Here is a 19,643-nt window from a genome sequence, read left to right as displayed (position 1 = left end):
AAGATTAATAGACCTTCTAATTGCATTCAGGAAAGTGTATTATGAGATTATTGCCTTGAAGTGACAAGACATTCAGCCTAAAAGGAAAGAGAAATCTGATTTCTTCTGTAAACCTGGAAAAATACTTCTCTGGCTAAAAGAGCCAAAGGTGTTTTCTACAATATAGTGCACCCAGGTTTTATTTTTGTGGTGGCTATTAACAGTGTATCATAGGGGAAAAAAGAAGCTTGCCTTAACATTTCAGAGGATAGCACACACACACACGAAAAAAAAAAAATTAAAAATTACAAATAAAACCCCAAAACCCAAACCAAATGAAAACCCAACAAAACAAAACCAAAACCAACCCTGCCTGCTGTTGTTTTCAAAATCTAGTATCACAATTTTGTCATTTTTAGTGCATTGCTACAGCAGCATAGCTGTATGGAACAGGTTATGCATAATAATCCCTGCAGACAGATGGGCAAAGTCATTCTTAGAAACAATGGCTGAGTGATGCTGTCTTGGCTACGTTTCCTACAAAAATAAGAATTAATGCAGCCAGAGCTTTTAAACACAAGGAGAAACTTCCAGCCTTAACCCCACTTATCTTCTAGGCAGGCTTAGCTTTGCTTACAGGCAGGTTTTCATTTGTGTTTCAACAGTTCAGTAGTTATATTAATTATTAGTCACTTTGCAGTATCTTGTGTGCAAGCTTATCTTCACTCTGCTCATCGATCTGTAGCCCAGATACTCATACATTATTGAGACATTTTTATGTGCTCCAGAAAATATTTGCAACATTATTAATTACCCGAGGGGGGGGGGGGGGGGGGAGGGAAAAAAGCAACCAGGTAAATAATGAACTTCCATATAACCACCATTAATTCTGATTTTAAAAACAAAATGAGCTGCTTGTGTGTAGATTATGATCCCAACACTTTGTAAAAAGATATTTATCAATCCGGCCATAAAAGCTGCTGTCTCATCCTCTCTGCTGAAAGCCAAGCGGAAGTTGTGATATTTCATTTCTAGGAAGAGTTTTTGTCTTCCCAGGTGTTGCATCACCAGCCTTTGATTTCCATTTAAAACCCATAATGTTCCAAAAACCCAAGAGAAATGTAGGCAAAGACACCCATATTTCTCCTGGCTGCCTTTCCAAGTGTTGCTATGAGATGTAAACTTCCCTAGAACTCACATTTCTATCAAGTGTCTTTCTGAAATTCATTATTAAATACACTTTTCTTCCTCTGCTCATATTTCAAATTTTCCTCTCCGTATTTTGCTGCTGTTTAACCCACTCCAGCAGCTGAAATTCCCAGTAATGCTCTTCAACAGAAAACTAAGGAATCTCCACTGGGACAGAGCACTGGCATGCAGGAATTCTTACTGATGCATTTTCTTATCAACTTGAGATATGTTTTAATTTTAAAAAAAAGTGGCAACACTCTTACTTACTCTTCTCTACAGCAACACTCTGTCCTACTCTTCTCTATATCTGAAGAGAGTGGAACAATCCTATCATCCCAACACAATTTTTTCTTCATTTAAAAGTTAAAAGTAAGACAAGCAGAAATGCAAATAGTATTTTAAGTTTTTAAGTGTGTAATTGTTCTTCCCTCTGCTTTATTTTTACTCCTAGTCATAGCCAACAAATTTGATCAAAGTTCTCACAATCATTATTGTAAATTCAGCAAGAACTCCTTCAGATTACGTCTTCCAGAATTTCATATTATGATACAGGATGATGAAATGTTTTTGCAATTTTTGCCTTCTTGGCTATTGTATAAAGAACTGAACGTAAATTAAATTTCTTTTCTCACTCCCTTGTCCATTTCTGTCCATAAATAGGTGCTGGGACTGCTGGCAGCAGTGCTCAGCTGAGGAGCTACACAGAAAAGCAGCATAACACAGAGTCAGTGTGCTGTGTCGTGACCGTATTCATATTTTTACTCTCCCTGCTTCACTTTAATGGCTAATTTTTGTTCTGCCCTTGGCTTATCCCACAAGAATTCCAAGTGATTGACCTCACACAGGACAGTGCCCCAGATTTTATCAGCTCTTGGAGTGCACTAAAGCAGCTCAAAGGCTTCTCTGAGCTCCGCCAGATGTCTAAGCCCTCTTAATCACTGGTAATTTAATGGGCTATTTTTAAATAACCTGGCATCCTCAAGGGCTGATGGGCTCTGAGTGTCCCACAGCAGAGAGACAGACGTTTTATTAGTGGTTTCTTGGCTGTTGGTGACTAGTTCAGCCAGCTGTGTCTGGATCTCTGCAGAAATCCTCTAATCACGATTACGGCGAGAATATCCCGTGCACAGATGTGAAATACCCAGCGGTAGGAGAAAAGGTTATGGATTTAATCATCACTGATGCTATCATCTCAAAACTCTGCATCTTCTTTGACTTCAGACCTTAAAATACCTGGTGCTGACATTTCCCTTGCTTCCTGATAAGTTGTGGGGGTTATACGGATATGTGGAATACATTCTGGTTTGCAGGACCAGGAGGAAAACAAAATTACCTTGTGTGTGCTGTGGGCAGGATTTACCAAGGTGCTGATACAACCACAGCACATCATCTGCCTTAAAGGACCCAACATTTCCTTCTTCTTCTTCTCTTTTTTCCTTTTTTTTTCCTTTCTTTTTTTTTTTTTTTTTTTAATATCTAATTTTTGAAATACCAATGAAATGAGATTATTCACGGTTTAGTAAATTGTAGTTATGAAAAGCTGGTCTGCAACAAATAGATACTGCTCTGAAAATGCCCAAATAGTTGATCATATATACCTGTTTTATCTCAATTTTTACTGAAATGCTGAAAAAATATTATAGCAATTCAGCTGGGTTTTTTCCTCCTTTTCCAGTAACAGCTATATAACAGGGAATATTAAGTATGTAAATAGGAAGGATTCACAAAATATGTACTTTTAAACAAGTAATGGCTACTTAAGAAGTCGCTGGTGAAAATAAAGTAAGTTTTCAGCCTGGTTGTGGGTTTCACTCCAAAATTTTCAACGAAATGGCCTGAGAGGTATTTTTGATGGCCCATGGAGATTACAAAGAACAGGCCTCACCCTCCAATTCATCACTTTTAAATTGTACTGGAGACAGCTGATGGCACATGGAATTCTTCCTGCCCTGTTTCTTCAGTGCAGTTACTGCAACCATAAAGTCATTCAGAGAGAAAAGCAATTAAGAGCAATAAGAAAATAAGACCAGTAATTATTATCTTAGCCTACAGGACTACAGGCATTAAAAATATAGTGACACAGTATTGAAGTCATGTTGAAGGTCTAAGCTTAAGCGAAAAAGAAGCCAGCAAAAAAATTTCCAAATTTTCAAAGGAGAAAAAGAGTGACTCTCCTGTCTTATTTTATTTGAAAGCAACCCATCTCCACCTAGGTTTGAGAAGAAGTTTAATTTTAAACATATGACAGCTGTTATAGCGAATACATACCAAATTAAATTAAAAACTTTTTATTTTATTTCTTTTTTTTTTTGCCTAAGAAGCATGAAAATCCTGTATAGTGGAATATTAATCAAAATGCTAAAAACTGCTGCTTTATATTAAATTATTATGGCTTCTTCTAAAGCAATTCATTTTCTGTCATAATTTCCTTTAATTTTTTTCAGGTTATATTATGAGCTATTTACCCTAATAAGACATATTTAAGAGACTACACAATAAAGCCTCTTTGGTATGGAAGATGCTGTGATGAAAATTAGATTTCTCTACAAAGAGCATCTAGTAGCTCAGTTGGTTATTTTTTCCCCATAACAGTTTTTAGATCCAATTGGTCATGATGGATTATAATTTGGGCTTGGTTTGAGGTTTGGGTTTTTTGTGAGTTTAATATTTAGGCTTTAGGAAAAAAAAAAAAAAAAAAAAAAAGCCTGAAATGCTGAGTTTCAGTGAACAGAACAGAGAGCTGCTGGTGAGGTGTTTTTAGAAACATTCAGATATTGCACATCTGCAGCAAGCATACTGTACCAGCACTCATTTTCCTTTACATCCAGATTTTGGGCATGGAGGAGAGTGCAAAGCACCTTCCTGTGATGCAGTAAGATGAGGAGAGCTGCATTTCTGCCTTTTTGATGCGGACACTGAAATCCTTCCCTCCTTTTTCTCAGGGCACAGGTAACAGCTCTGGCTGTGCCGGCTCACCCTGAAAAAATCAGGGCAATCACGAGGTCTTAAATGAAGAGTAAACAGCTTGCTCAGCACAAGTTATTTACTCTTGATTTATTTACTTGGAAAGCACATTGGTGGGGGTTGGTGTCCAACCATTCCCTTAAGCATCCCAAAATAATCTGAGGCCTCACTGTGATGATACCAGGATATTTAACCAGGCAGGTCTGGTGAATTAGCAGCTGGAGACAACTGTGGCCTTCTTTTTTCAGTCTCTAAAGGGTGAGAACTGTCCCCACCTTGGCAGTGCCTCCCTCCAGTTGTCATATTCTTTGGATCCAGGTTTCTTTATTTCTGATCCCAGTGATTTTGCATTTGCCAAGTGGATTGAGGGTGCCCAGCTTTCATCAGCGTTATACGATGAGTGATTAAAACAAAAACAAAAAAAAAACAAACAAGAAAACCCCACAAAAAAATGAACAAACAAACAAAAAAAAAAAAAAGAAGAAAAACACCAGAAAATACACACAAAAAAACCCCAAAAAAACAAAAAAATCCAACCGAAAAAAAAACCCAAAAATTGGAAAAACCCCAAAAAACCAAAACCAAAAAATACAACAAAAAACAAAAACAAAGAAAAAAAAACCCGAAACAACAACAACAATAAAACACAATCTACAGGATCACAAAGGCAAATAAAATAAAACCTGTGGGGAAAAAATGGCATGTCTAAAATTACAAGAAAAGCTGAACACAGGTTTGGCTCTACTGGGAACAGAGCCACAATGTCTGCACAAAGACAGGACTTAACTGAACGTTTTAAATACTCCTGAAAGGATGAACAGCTGAAAGTCACAGTGAGGCATTTCACCATCATCTTCCCTGTGAAACAGAGCCTGGCACTCCCTGCATCCTGGGGGCTCTTTCTCCTCCTTTTGGACACTGCCAGGTTGAAGAGGAGTGTGTTGTTTTTGAGGACACCTTCACTTTTCTTGCACTGCTTCACACGATGGGCCGTCCTCACAAACCACGGGTTCCCTTCAGATTAAACTGAGCCAAAAGATGTGCTGGGAAAGGAGGCCTAGGGTGTCTGGGAGTGGGAGCCCTGCAGCAGGGCTGCGCAGACACCCCGTCCCATGGTGTCACATTGCAGGTCTGCTCCCGCTCCCCTGTCAGTGTAAATGCTGAATAAATGTGCTGTTTCCCAGTTTGTGGGGTTGTGGGCAGCACGGTTGGGTCGTGCCACGTGTTGGGGAGGCAGAGAATGGCTGAGGTTGCAGGGAATCTCTGGTGAATCATCCCGTGATGTGCACACCAACACCCCGAGCTGGTGCTGCACATGCATGCGAGTGCTTCCTCAGAAATGCTCCACTGCTCAGGTGTGCTCGCCTCTGCGCTCTCCTTAAGTTAATTCTCCTCCAAACCACCCTGAATTTGTCTGTAGCATGTGAAACAAGGTGGAAAAAGGGAATAGTTACAGCCCAAGAGGCTTCTTCCAGGCGCAGGATGCTAAACTGCCTTTTGATCTGCTGCTTGTAGGAATGTACATTAACTGTAGACCATGGTTCTCCTTGTAACCAGCTAATGATCCTCTCAGTTGCAGACTAATTGCCTCTACCTCCTTCTAAATGCTGCTGCACTGAAGAAGCCAGAGTCACATTCTAATCCTGATAATCACATTCAGCTTTGAAGGGTACACACTGGTTGTGTCTTAATTCAACTTCTCTCCCTGGTAATTTGTTTGATTGCCTGGTACTTGCAAGCTGCACTAACTGAATAAAAGTGTTCTGATGGGAAGTTATGACTTTCATTTAGGCTATTTCAGTGCAGATGTTTTACCTAGAAGGTCGTGTAAATTCTCCTCAACTTTCTGCTCTAAAGTATTTCAATGCAAAGAATGGAAAGCAAGGTAGAAGGCAATGAGGCTACAGAGTAAAAGCTGTATTTCTTTAATTTAAATAATGATCTTTATTGCCTGAAGACTTCTCATCTGCTTATGAATAAATAAGTATAAAATAAGAGACAGAAATGCTGGTGCTATATCCTGTATTCTTTTCCTTCATCTCCAGCAATATGTGTTGCCTGTATTGTCAAGACCTAAGATGAGAGTCTATTTATTCATTATTTCTTTTTTCACTTTTTTTCCCAAAAAAAAGCCCCCCCACACATATTCTACACAGTCCTATATAAGTCTTATTGAAAAAAAAAAAAACTGAGCAAAGCCAAATTACCTTTCAGCTTCCCACATCATTTTCTGAACAAGAGAGCAAGGCCACTGGATATGTCCTATAAGTACAAAACAATCATTACCAGGACATTTTTATTAACACTGGATGTATGTGATAATAAAGATTTATTGTGATTCTACCTTTGGAATCCCCTGAATCTTAATGAGAATTTTTTTTCTCCCTGTTCTGAATTTCAATGAGGAGTACTCTGAGTGTCATGGCCATGTTAAATATTTGTGAAATCCTCTCAGCTCACTTTCAACATTTTAAAAATAAACAACTGGTTTTGTGGAGGCATTTTTTTCAAGCTAACAGGAGAGACATTGACTTTTAGTATAAGAAGCATTCTCTGCTAAAAAGAGGTTACACTTGTAAAATGCTAATGTCAAAATTATTTATAAAGAGAATCTAAAGTTGACTCTGAAATGTTTAGTTCAAAAGCTGCCTGGAAGTGCGGACCAATTAGTGATCAGCCTGTTTAGAAAAACAGACTATTCATTTAGACTCGAAAATATTTGGAAGCAAGGTCTGGAGACCTGGTGTTTATTAATTCATGAAAGACTTACACTAATTAGCAGTGCTCATTTCCCAGGGGCCCACTTAGGCTGTGGAACCCTGCACTCCTTACAGAAGAGAAAAGTCCCTTCAAGCCATCCATGAAAGCTTGCAAAGCAGGATCCTGCTCTGGTTGAGTCCCTCTCTCTCCCCACTGAACAAAAACACAATTTTGCCTCCCAGGGACATCCTGGGGTGCCTCAACTGGCAATAAATGATGGCAATAAATTAGTTCACTCTGGTAAAACCAAAATTCTTGAGCCATCTACAGACTCTGACATTTCCCCTCACTGTTTTGGTATCTCAGTGTTGAACATTTTAAGCCATTCCTTTCCTTAAAAGGATTTACTATTGTTATTTACCACTCTTTGCACCAATGTTGGGATCTCCAGGCTTCCTTTGTTTGATTGCTCTACGCTGTGAATTTTTCCTCTCCTATTCTTATAAATGTACTCTTACACTTTTCAATTGTTTTCTTCTTTTCTGTTCTCACACAATCCCAGGATGGCCTGAAGGGTTGGGAGGGACCTTAAATCCCATCCAGTGCCACCCCTGCCATGTCAGGGACACCTCCCACCACCCCAGGGTGCTCCAATCCCTGTCCAGCCTGGCCTGGGACACAAATCCAAACCCCAATTTCCATCTTTCAAAGGCACCAGCTGACTTCTCAAGCTCATTTGTTCCTGCTTCTCTCCTCATTATTAATTTCTTATGCTCCACAGCACATCTGTTCTTCACCCCAGCCCCACATTCCATCCAACATGAGTTTTCTCAGAGGGTCTCAGCTTCCTAAAAATCCAGCACTGGATCTTCAGCATTCATCAGACAGAGATTCAGAGGTTCTTTATTTCTTCACTTTCTAATTTCTTTTTTTTTTTTTTTTCCTGTAAAAACATGTCAATCAACCTGCTCGTGGAGTTCAGCACTCCTCTCACTTCACTGTAATATTTTTGCTCTGAGTCTCTCTTGCCTGATTTAAGGGACAATTTTAAAAATGCCAACTGCTTCACGGCCATTTATTGTTTGAAATAAATCCACCTTTTCTTTTATTTCTTCTTTACTGGCTCGCCACATTGCTGGAGGACACAGAACGAAACCTCAGTTACACTCTCAAATTTCAAGAAAATATCAGTTTTTATAGGGAGTTCAACTCCTTCATTCTGCCTCTGAAATTACATTATTAGGTCAATTTACTTTTGCTACTGCGTTCTCTTTCTTGATCATTTTAATCCAAGGCATCTGGCCCAAATCTGTTACATTCAGTGTTGGGTTCTGGTTCACAAAGAACTGAGCACGGGCATGCTGACTCACGTGGAAACCACTTGAAAGCTCAGATTTTATTAGGCTTTAAGACTCCTGCCTTGCATTTTTAAAAAGCATTGTGCTAAGATTATTTAAAAAAAAAAAAAAAAAAAACTCAAAAAGAAATTCAAGAAACGAGAAACTTTGAGATTTTCAGGTAGAAAAAGAAAGAAAGGCATAAAGTGAGAAGGAATTTCAGGAGGAAAAGGAGCATGACAGCTTAAAATGTTTTAAGGGTCTTACTAAAGCATGGGCTCATGAACTGAGAAGGAAATGGAAAGGCACTTGGGGAATCAGCCATGTATTCTGATTATTAGGAGCACATGGGAATATTTTTGAGCTGCAGATTGTTCCCATTGAAAGTTAACTGGGTTTTTTGGGAGCCATGTATGACACTCAGCACAATGGAGAAAGGCGTGAGATTATTCTGTGTTGTGCCATTAGGTGGTATCAAAGATAAATTTAAAAATAAATAAATAAAAATGGGGAAAAAAGGGGAAATTAGAGCTTGGAGAAGTAAATTATTATCCATGGTGTCAGCACACAGTGGGAGGACCAAAACTGCATCATTTTGCTTTGGTGTGTTGCAGAACCAGACTGGAAACAGAAAATGTTCTAATTGTGTTCTCCTGGGGGATTTTTTTGATTTTTAAAAATTTATTTATTCTGGGGATGAGCTGTTTGATGGGCTTTTAAAATTTGTTTTGGTTTTTAGGGTTTTTTCTTTTTTTGTTTGCTTGTTGGGGTTTCTTTTTTGTTTTGGGGGTTTTTTTGGTGTGGTTTTTTTGTTTATTTGTTTCGGGATATTTTGTTTTTGTTTTTTTGTTGTTGCTGTTTTTGGTGGGGTTTTATTGGGAGGTTTTTTTTTTGTTTGTTTGGGGTTTTTTGGTGGTTTTTTTGGTGTTCTTTTTGTCTTGCTTTTTTTGTTGTTGTTGTTGTTGTTGGGGTTTTTTTGGTTTTGGTTGTGGTTTTTTTTTTTTTTTTTTTTTTTTGTTGGTTGGTTGTTCGTTTCTGATTTTTTTTTTTTTTTTTTTTTTTTAAATTTTAAACTGTTCCGTTCAGATTGACCTGCTCATCCCTACGAAGATCACTGGGATTATCACCCAAGGAGCAAAAGATTTTGGGCACGTCCAGTTCGTGGGGTCCTACAAGCTTGCGTACAGCAACGATGGGGAGCACTGGAAAATATACCAGGATGAAAAGCAGAAGAAGGACAAGGTAAAGCAAAGAGAAAAATCAGTATTTTGGTTGTGGTGACACCACTGATGAGGGCCTGTGGATTATTTAATTGGGTTCCATATGCAGGGGATGGCACAGGGTGGAGTCAGGGTGAGTAAAAGAGTCGCAAATCACATTCACACCTACCAGTGCCATGCACCTGATTTAATGCTGTTAAATACATAAAATTTTCACAGTTCTCCATTAATCACAGCTATTTCTTCATTTAACCCTAGAGCAGAAGGTGTGTAAATAGCAGTGTATTTGTATAGTCAAAAAAAACCCCAGTGTTTCAGTGCATTTTTTGGTGAATAGGGACTATTTTCAGTGATTTCCTGTGAAGCACATCCTTGTTACCCAGCCATTTTGGACAGGGGCATTTTGTTGGTTTTGGTTTTTTTTCCTAGAAATTAGTGGCTAGGGTTTCAAATACTCACTGAAAATCTTATTTTTATTATGCTATAAAATAAATAAGAAACGTTAAAAAAAAAGTTTCACAACTTCCTCTGCAAATGTTTAATGAGAGGCATAGGGAAAATATAGGTTTGCTGATTGATTTACCTGGAAGCATTTAACTTTTCTCTTGTTATTCATTATACCTTTCCTTTAAACTGTGGTAACACTTTTATACTACAAATACCTGAATTTCATAATCATCTGTTGGGAAAAATATTACAGCATATGCATTGCCTGGGGAAATGTTAACCAAGATGACAAAATGTGAATTATTTATTAAATGTCTTAGTAGGGCTCTGTCTGATTGAAACAAATGATGGATTTATTGAAATACCAGATGGCTGATGTGTCTGATAACATCTCAAATCTGGGTATTCAGGGTGATAAATGTTCAGGCTCCCACTTATATTTCTCAGTATAAATAAAAATTCTTCAGGAAATAAACTGACATATTCCTCACTTAAGTCAATTAAATTAATTTTCTTTCAAACAGTGAGGAAACTTTTGATATGCATCGAAATGAGCTGCGTGAGCACAGGGAGGCCTAGTGATGAGGGGGTTAGACAACTGCATCTGCCACATTGCACAGATTTTAACTGATTGATTAAATGTCATTGATTAGGGGAATGTGTTATTAATGGATTGGGCATTTGTGCATAATATATATGCTAAATTACAGCACTGAGTATTTGCATGGCTGTGTTTCTGTGTCTGCATTGTCAGGCCTTGCTATCCAGACTGTGAATTCCTGAAACCCAAATGTCACCTCCCTGGCTTTAACCCAAAGTGAGAGTTTTTTTCCCTAAAGGATTTTAGATAGGGAAAACCAGATCAGTTGGTTTAGCCACTGGCTCAGAAGATTCTTACACCAATGATTTTTTTTTTTTTTTTTTTATTGTGGATGTGTTTGGTATAACTGGCTGTCAAATAAAAATTGGAAGCAAACAGCTCACCTTAGGCAGGCATTTCACAAATATATTCAATTTAAGTGGCTTCAGTACTTTGTACACATCCTATTTTAAATCCATGGCATTTAAAAAGAGAGAGGAAAGTGAAATAAATGTTCTCTCTAAGCCAAACTTGTGCCTGCATTCATTTTGTTGCAAAGGAGAGCATGGGTTGGAGTCCCTGGTGATAACACAAATGTAAAAGAAAATGCACTCTGACTTAAAGTACTGTTCCAGTCTGCATTTGTTTGTACCATTGGCCAAAGCAATTAAATTGTTTTTGCCTTCTTCACCAGATGGACTGTTAATTGCTACACACATATTCCATTAGGAGCAATGGGAAACTCTTTAATCGTTGTCTCATTTAAACATATCACACCCTGTATTAATTAACATCCCTGAGAATAAAATAGATGCATATTATAATGATTCTTTAACAAGTCAAGACCATTTAAAAGATCAACACAACAAGATCAAATGCACTTCACTGGAAATTAGAAGTTAGGATTTCCGAATCTAAATGCGTACAAAACAAATAAGCTCACTTGATTTGAGTCTGGACCTCAGCCTTTGGTACACAGGCATAAAACTGAAATATCTGGTTTTGGTACGTTATTTATCTATATCAAAAGCATCCAGAAAAGTTGAAAGTTTGATGACAGAGTCTGATTTTCCAGGAGTCACTGAACTTGGCAAAACTTTTTAGGATGTAGGGCTGGAAAGGGTCTCAAGACAGCTCTTGGTCATGCACCTTTTGCCCTCCAAAGGCCCTGAGGTCCTCTCCTCCTGCACCCTCAGCAGAAAATGGGATTCAAAAACCCCCAAGGCCCTTTCCTGTCCCCTTGGGGTAGGTGCAGACAGGTAAATATCAGAGCCAAGGCTTAATTCGTTCACCTCTCTTTCGCCTCAGACAAGGCTGTACCATCCTCACTCAGATTATTATTTAATATGTTCCAAGAGACAGATTGTGATGAAAATTCTATAAACAGTCAGCTCCAGTGTCCAAATATCCTCTAAAGTGGAAAGGTGGCTTATCCCCCTTGCTGCCGTACACCCACCCTGTCCTCACGGGACACAAAAAATTGATTTTATCTCCGTTTTTTCCTTTTCCTTTTGGTTGGAGTACTTCAAACTATTTCTTCTCGGTTTCCATCATCCGTTTCCTGACTGAAAATGCATAAATTTCTTCATCCAGAGGAATGGAGAGTCACCCAGTAAACTCTTTTTGACACTCACCTCTCCAGCTGGGTGGATGCAGTGTTCCATGGGACGTGGAGAGAAACCCTGCTCTGTGTGCTTTGGGACAGAAATATAAATTTTAAAAAAGCCACAAGGAGGAAAAGCAGTGCTGAACCTCATCCATGAGGAGCAGGAGAGGAACAGCACCACTGGTCCTATCTGACATTACCAGCTTTGAACAGGATCCAGTAAAATTTCTTTATCTTAAAGTGAGATTTTCTCCCAAATACAAGGGAACAGAAAAAAAATTTAAAATTAAAAAAAAAAAATTAAACAAACAAACAAGTTTGCATAGCAAAATGAAAATTCTGTGAAATGTTGCATCTGTTTTCAGGAGATACAGAAGGAAGGTAAAAGGTAGATACCAACAACTATCAACAGCAGCAAGCATAAATACTGATATTTTACCCTCATTAGTCCTATTTATTATCTGAACACCTTGATTTATTCTATGAAGGACAGAACACACAGATTTCTTATTTCCCCTGCAGGTGATTTAGTCACCCTGTCCTCACCCTGCCTTGTTTAACCATCAAAAAAGTTTAGGGGAAAGGTGGCTCCAAAACATTTTAGGGAAAGGAAGACAGGATGAAAGGAAAAAAAATATTTTTAAACTCACAGACAAAAAATTATGGAAATATTGGTAGGCTGGTAATAATGATTTGTGGGTCACTTTATCATGAAATTGTGACTTTATCATTTAGGCCAGAGCTGAGAACTTGAACCCATCTGGTGCTCAGCATCCCACTGCTGATCTGTTTCCAGGATGAGTCCTAACAGATCACCAGATCTCACTGAATTCCTGGGGCTGTTCACTTACCCTTCCTCATCATATTTTAAAGTTCATTTACAAAGGAGAAAATTACTGGTCTCTTGTATTAAGTTGTATACAATATATTATATTTTATTTTTATATTTTTAAATAGATAGGATATTATCTCATTATATTATGTTATATTATGTTATATTATATTATATTATATTATATTATATTATATTTATTATATTATATTATATTATATTATATTATATTATAGTCTATTATAGTCTATTATAGTCTATTGTAGTCTATAATATATAATATATAATTATATAATTATATATATATATAATTATATAGAATTATATAATATATAATATATTATATATAATATATATTACAGGCTGCCTGTGTGCAGCCTGTAAATATGGTCAATCCTTAACAAAACAGTGGTTTAGAGGAGAAGGAAGTAGGGTGTTCAGTTTTTTGCACTATTTCACATGGAAAAGCTCTTCCAAGACCAGTGTCTCCTGCAGCTCATGCTTGGCTCCTGCTATTTTAATGGCCAGTCATTTCATTTCATATCTGTACCCTATTCCTGTGAGCGCAGACAAAAAGTCTGCGAAACTCTCTTTCGAAACTCTCTGCGAAACTTTCTCTCTGGGAAAAAAGAGAAAAAAAAAGAAAAAAGAAAAAAAAAAAAGGCAAATGGAGCCCTTCTCATTCATTTTAAATAGTCTGAATGAGTTGCCTGGAAAAAATATGAAAACTTTTCCTGTTGCCATCAAGAAGCAAAATAAATTACATTGCAGGCTGTCACGTAGGAAGAAAATATATTTTAGAAACAGGACCAGAGCTAACAGCTATCTTGTTTTTCTCAACTAGAGGTCAGTAGCTCACTGTACCTCCAGAGCTGAGGACATCCAAACCGAATCTGACCCTTTTTCTTTTTTTTTTTTTTTTTCCCTTTTTTTTTTTTTTTTTTTCCAATCACATTCCACATGTGATTTATAAATTGCGCAGCCTGCTGTAGGTAACTCGGGGCCGAGTGTCAAATGGCGTTTCGGAGGCTGCTTTCTTACAGGGAGATGGGAACATCTGGGAGCAGCCCAAAGGAGCCTGGCGGTCTGCAGCCAGCGCCAGCCATGGGCAGCAGGGCAATTAGCTGCAGGTAGACGACGTTTGCATAAATGGCCACTGGGTTTGTGCACAAAATGATGAACTAGTCGTAATTACACATTTCTGGGTGCACAGGCCATTGCCGGGGTGAGAGGAGACAGGAACCTACTTACTAAAGAAAAGTTAGGTCATGTCAGGTTAAAAATCTTTCTGCTAGATTTGCTAATGCTGCCTTTTTTTTTTTTTTTTTCTGATGATGTTTAATTGTTATAATATCTGCTTTACACTGATAGGTTCAATTCCCACATGTAATCTACATACTTGGCACAGGCAATGAATTTATTTTTTTGAGTCATATTACATAAATTATCACTATTTGATAGCATTATCTGCAATAATAGTCGTAATTCCTAATCTAAGTTTCTTTTTTTATCTGCACTGGTTTAAATTATGAGTGACTTCCACTACTTTGAGCTGAATTATCATGATTTGTGTCAGGTCAAGATCTAGCTATGCTCATTTCAGCTGGGGGAAGACAAAATGAGCAAAAAACAAAATGCTCATTTGACAACCTACCTTGAGTTTCTGTAAACATTTCTTGAGGCAGGTTGGTCTTCAAAATATTTCTGGTTTTGGCTTGGAACCTCCTATAAGCCATGTGCAATGGAATAAATGCCCATTTCTGTAGCCTCAACACGTAGATCACATGGGAAAGACAGTATTAGAATGTTAGAGGATGTTTCATAAGTTTTAAAGTTTTATCTCCCTCTATCTGTTCTGAACACAGAGAAATAATAGAGGTTGTGTAAAGATATTCATGGACGTGATATGTGTGCACTTTATGTAGGGTAACTGAGAGAAAAAATTACTTTTTCTCCTCTTATTCACTCCAAAAATGCATGTGCCCACAAACACATCCACGTGCCACCTTTATTTTTCTGAATATTGAGATGTTCTGCACTGAAGAAAACTCCAAACAGGAGCCATGACTGGGTATTCTTTGTAAAATATTCTTCTTCTAATATGAGCAGGATTAACTGCTCCGTGAAATAATGTTTTTAAAATATTCTGCTAGATATGAAAAATGTTTTTAAGGTACAGCAGACAACACTCTTTTCCCCAAACTGCTAGTCTTCAGGTATTCTCCCAAATTATTCTGTCTTACAACAGTTTTCTTTTTAAAGTTCTAATCAACTTACACTGTCATTATCTGGATTTTCTGTTAATGCCATAAACCAGTTTGTTTACATTGAAAAATCTCACTGAATGTTTGAAATCAAGACATTCAAATTGCTTGCTGGACACAGGTATAAACAAGAATTGTTTGTATTTCAGACTTTTCAGCTGGGAATATCAGTATCTATTTTCCTGTCTTTCACTCTTTTTCCATAAAGTAACAACGAATACATTTAGCATATTTTAAAGTACAGCAGCACGCATTTTCTGGTTTTTGGTTTGTTTGCTTTTGTTTTTTTTTTTAACAGCAGCTGCAAGAGCCTGAGCTACAGAGGAGTGTGTGGAGGGTCTGTACGTGTAAAACTGCTAGAGCTGCTGAGTAAATATTCCAGCAAGTCACACCTTTCGAGTGTGCAGGCTGACATAAAAAGACACTGTAAAATATGAAACGTTCTGCAGCAGGGTTGGCAAAAAGTAGGAGCTTTTAGATCCACTTGTGCAAAAGAAAAGTCACCTTGTGACATGGCAGCCCCTGGTTTTGGGGAGGGTGAAGCTCTTTCCAGGAGCATCCTGTGGATTGGAATGATGCTTTAGGATTTTGGCTTTTATATTTTTCATGTATTTGCTATCCTGCAGTTCTTTGGTGCATAACTCCAAACTCCACATTCAGGGTCAGCTGCTGCTGTCCCATTCTGGGCAGACACAACAATTCCTCTCCAGGCCTGGCAGCCGAGGGCACCTCACTGCCCCAGGGCCCAGAAATGCAAACAAAAGCGAGTTGGGTGGGCAAACTTGGGGTAAATGACTTCATTAGCTGAAGCTGGAATTGTTAGATTAGCCCCCAATGTGCAAACAGACCAAACTCAAACAAATATAAAAACCCATGAGCTGTGGTCCATTTTTGGGTGTAGGCCCTGGGGGGTTTTGTCTGCCCTGAATATACCTGGAGGCCCTTTAATAAACATAACCACTTTTAATTCCCTTCATTCTGTCTGGCCTCTGTTTTTAGGCAGTCTCAGAAGGGCATCAGGAAGAGCAAGGCTGTTATTCCTCCCTAGAGCCCTTTCCCAGCTCTGAATTTTATTCTTTTTTTCTGTCCGTGTCCCTAGTAGCCCTGGCTGTTTTTCCCCCCTCTCAACGTATCTGATCTTTACCAGTGGTTAAAGGCCGAGGAAGCTGTGCCATGGTTTAATTATGTGTTGAAAGGGGAGCTGTGACCCTTGGATGGCTCTGGATGACCCTGCTGTCACTGCCTGTCCCCTCCTGGCCCTGCTGAGGGGACACTGCAGTATTGTCTGCCATCGATTTTCCCCACGCCACTTATGGTTTTATAGACATCTACAGTATCTCCTCTCTGGCTGGAGAGACTTATCTGCTTAATAACTCCCAAAAAACCTCCTTTTTCTTGCTGCTTCTTTCTCTGTTTTTGCTGTTTTGGGATGAGGCAGGAGCAGACCTGCACTCAGAGCTGAAAGTGAAGGTGTGCACTGACACATTGATAATTTAATTCTGGTCTTCATTTCTTGAGCACAAATCACTGGGGTTATTTCATCATTGAGAATATTTTATTTTTTTTTTTAATAGAGCATTATATTTTAATTCCAGCATCAGCCTCTGAAATCCTAAAAAGTCATGGCAGTCTTCAGAGCTATCCTGAAAATACAGCTCAGAAACAAATGTGAGGAGTGGTCATTAAGAGGCATCAGCTTTTCAAGGGTTTTAATTACTTTGGTGGCTCATTTAGTATTGACTGCTTGGGCATAAAACAACAGGTAGATTTAAAAACATACATACTTTTAGCTAAAGAAATAGCTTTTTTTTCTTCTGATAAGTCATGTCTTGTCCTTTGTCCTCCCTGCTTCTTCCAAATTCCTTGACTCTATTAGTGAATTGAGGCTAAAAGTAAATGAAGAGTGGGAAAAGATATAGTTTTTCCCATAAGAAATTTGCCATGGGACCACAGGAAAAGAAGAGTAAATTTCTGTTAGAATGCTATGTTTTATGCAGGTCACACTTGTGGATGCTGACAATGCTTCCCATACTTTCTAATACATTTACTTCCCCAAAATCCTTCTTCTGATCTAGCACATTTAGTTAATTTCTTGAAATTACATCCTGAATTTTGAGGAAAGGTGTATTTCGTATTTGCGTAAAATAACCTCTGAGACAGTTCAAGTGATCATGAAATCATGCATGAGTTAAAAAAAAAAATTAAATCTTGTTCTCATGCCGTAAGTAAATGAAATAACCCTCCCTCCTTCAGCTGTATTTGTTGAGCTGGTTTTGCCTCACATAATTTTATTTATCTTTCATATCTGTGTTCAGATATGAATACTGGGGCTGTAGAAAGGTTCCTTTGTTTAGCCTGGCAAAAATATCAACAGATATTTCACATGCATGTGCAAGAAACCAAATGGAAAAAAACAAACAAACAAACAAAAAAAAACCCCAAAAAACACTTTTAAGCTTACCTAGCTGCATTTTGGGTTTTGGAAAGTGTCACTGTAATTTCAATTATGAACTTAGTTATGTTATTTTTTGCTACAAATGAAACTGGAATTGAGGAGCAAACCTTGTTAGCCCAAGCTCCTGCTGATTTATGTATCAACCCTGTACTTGGGCAGCAAACAATTTTCCCTGTGCTACATTATTTTTGGTTGTTTGGGTTTGGTTTTTTTTTCTTTCCCTTAGACTCACAAAACTGATGTTTCTGTGGTCATTTTCTCTGCTGTTTTATCCATCTATCAGAACTCCCACATCCTTTCATGCTCCCACCTCTGTGATGGCAGAGGAGAAGTGGAATTCATCACCTGGGGAGGGGATGGATTGTGTTTGTTGTCCTGAAATGACAGCACTTGGGGAGAAGCTTCCAAAATCCAGAGAGGTTCAACGTGGAGACCAAAATCTTTATGAAGATGTCACAGAGGATCCAGAGTCGGGGCTTAAATACTGGATCAGCCAGCTTGCACTTTAAACTCTGATATTTTCCCAAGAACTTCTAGGAAACCTGTAATTCTGAATTAATTCAGTCACATAAGCACTTCTCCAGGAGGTCTATATTCTTCTCTGCATGATGCAAACAACAGTCATTCATTTTCAGTTGAAAAGCCATCAGGTTCAGTTTTTATAAATGAGAAGTGAATTGGCTGATGTTTTAAGAGAATGAGCATTTTCCATAAAAACTGAAAATAACCCAAGGGGATAATCTGATCATTTTGCCAAAAATTGGTGCTGTGGCCTTTGAATTTAAATAGTGGCTGGCAGGGGAAAAATCTGGTGTTGATTTATCATAGATAGGAGTTTTATAACTCACTTTTGTGTGGATTAACCAATACAGGTGGAAATAAGATCATAACATGCACTGTACTGTAGGATGTTTTACTTTTATCACAGCCTGATGCTCTTCATTCATCTTCTGACTTTTGTCTGACATGAGAAGATAATATCCTTGATAATCACCAATTTTACAAGGGTTTATATAGTTGCACCCCAGCAACTTTCATAAGCGATACAATAAAAATTCTTACCTTTAATTATTAATGCTATTTCCTCAGAAGCAGTAACAGCGTCTCCTGGGATTAATTTGAGATGGTACAAATGCCAAGTGAAAAGACATTTAATTTTTTAAATGTTAATGATTTTTGTGTAACTTTCAGAGCGTGGCCCTGGCGGAACGGTGGGTGAAGCTTTGAGTAGAAGGCTCTGCCTGCAGCAGGGCTGAGTGTGAATGAATCACAAGACTCAGCAGAGGCAGGGGCTCATGGAATCACAGATTTGGGTTGGGAGGGACCTTGAATTTCATCCAGTGCCACCCCTTCCATGGCAGGGACACCTTCCACTGTCCCAGGGTACTCCAATCCCCAGTGTCCAGCCTGGCCTTGGCCACTGCCAGGGATGCAGGGGCAGCCACAGCTGCTCTGGGCACCTCTGCTAAGGCCTCCCCACCCTCAGAGCAAAGGATTCCTTCCTAACATCTAATTCCCAACCTTCTCTTTGCCATTTAAACCTTAAGTTTAAACAGCATTAAAAGATGCGTGTACCGATGTTAAACATTCATCGTGGATCCAGGGTAGTCGAAATTTCACCATGGGCTGGGCCAGTGTTTTAGGAGACTCCTCAAGCCCAGTCTCATGAGCTCTTGGAGGCCTATAACGCACCGAAGATAGCCCAGCTACCCTTAGAGGCATAAAAATCAGCAGGATGGCTTCTGTTGCAGTGTTGGAAACAAAAAGGTTTATTAAAAGGCAAAATAAAAAAACTATTTACAGAGAAAAAATGAGTCAGGTGTAAGAGGCTCTTGCTCCTGGTACAACACCTCACAAAAGTGATTAGTTTCTTTGCTCTCTTCTTTTTCTAGTAAATTGCCCAGGCGGGACTTTTTGGCTTCCTTCCAATGTGCTATCCTTAAGTTTGAGGTGAAGTCCTCCAGGTCCTATGAGGTGGCTTTTTACCTAATTGAGGAAAGAAACTTCTGGGGTTTTCCCTTTTTAAGGAGACAAAGGGTAGTTTAGTCACTCTGTCAGCAGGAGGCAC

General features: G+C 38.5%; 1 protein-coding gene across 2 annotated transcripts in view; it reads left to right on the top strand.

The window, feature by feature from the left end:
• The window catches only part of EDIL3 (EGF like repeats and discoidin domains 3), a 243,026-nt gene that overhangs the window by 218,277 nt on the left and 5,106 nt on the right, over positions 1-19,643 (top strand). For both annotated transcript variants that reach the window (XM_059492968.1, XM_059492967.1), the window contains one exon: positions 9,258-9,413. In XM_059492968.1, the coding sequence (XP_059348951.1) occupies positions 9,258-9,413 (156 nt within the window). The remainder of the gene's footprint in view (positions 1-9,257; positions 9,414-19,643) is intronic.

This window comes from Ammospiza nelsoni, chromosome Z, assembly GCF_027579445.1.
Source record: "Ammospiza nelsoni isolate bAmmNel1 chromosome Z, bAmmNel1.pri, whole genome shotgun sequence".
NCBI classification, from domain to species: domain Eukaryota; kingdom Metazoa; phylum Chordata; class Aves; order Passeriformes; family Passerellidae; genus Ammospiza; species Ammospiza nelsoni.
This window is presented reverse-complemented; position numbering and strand designations above follow the sequence as displayed.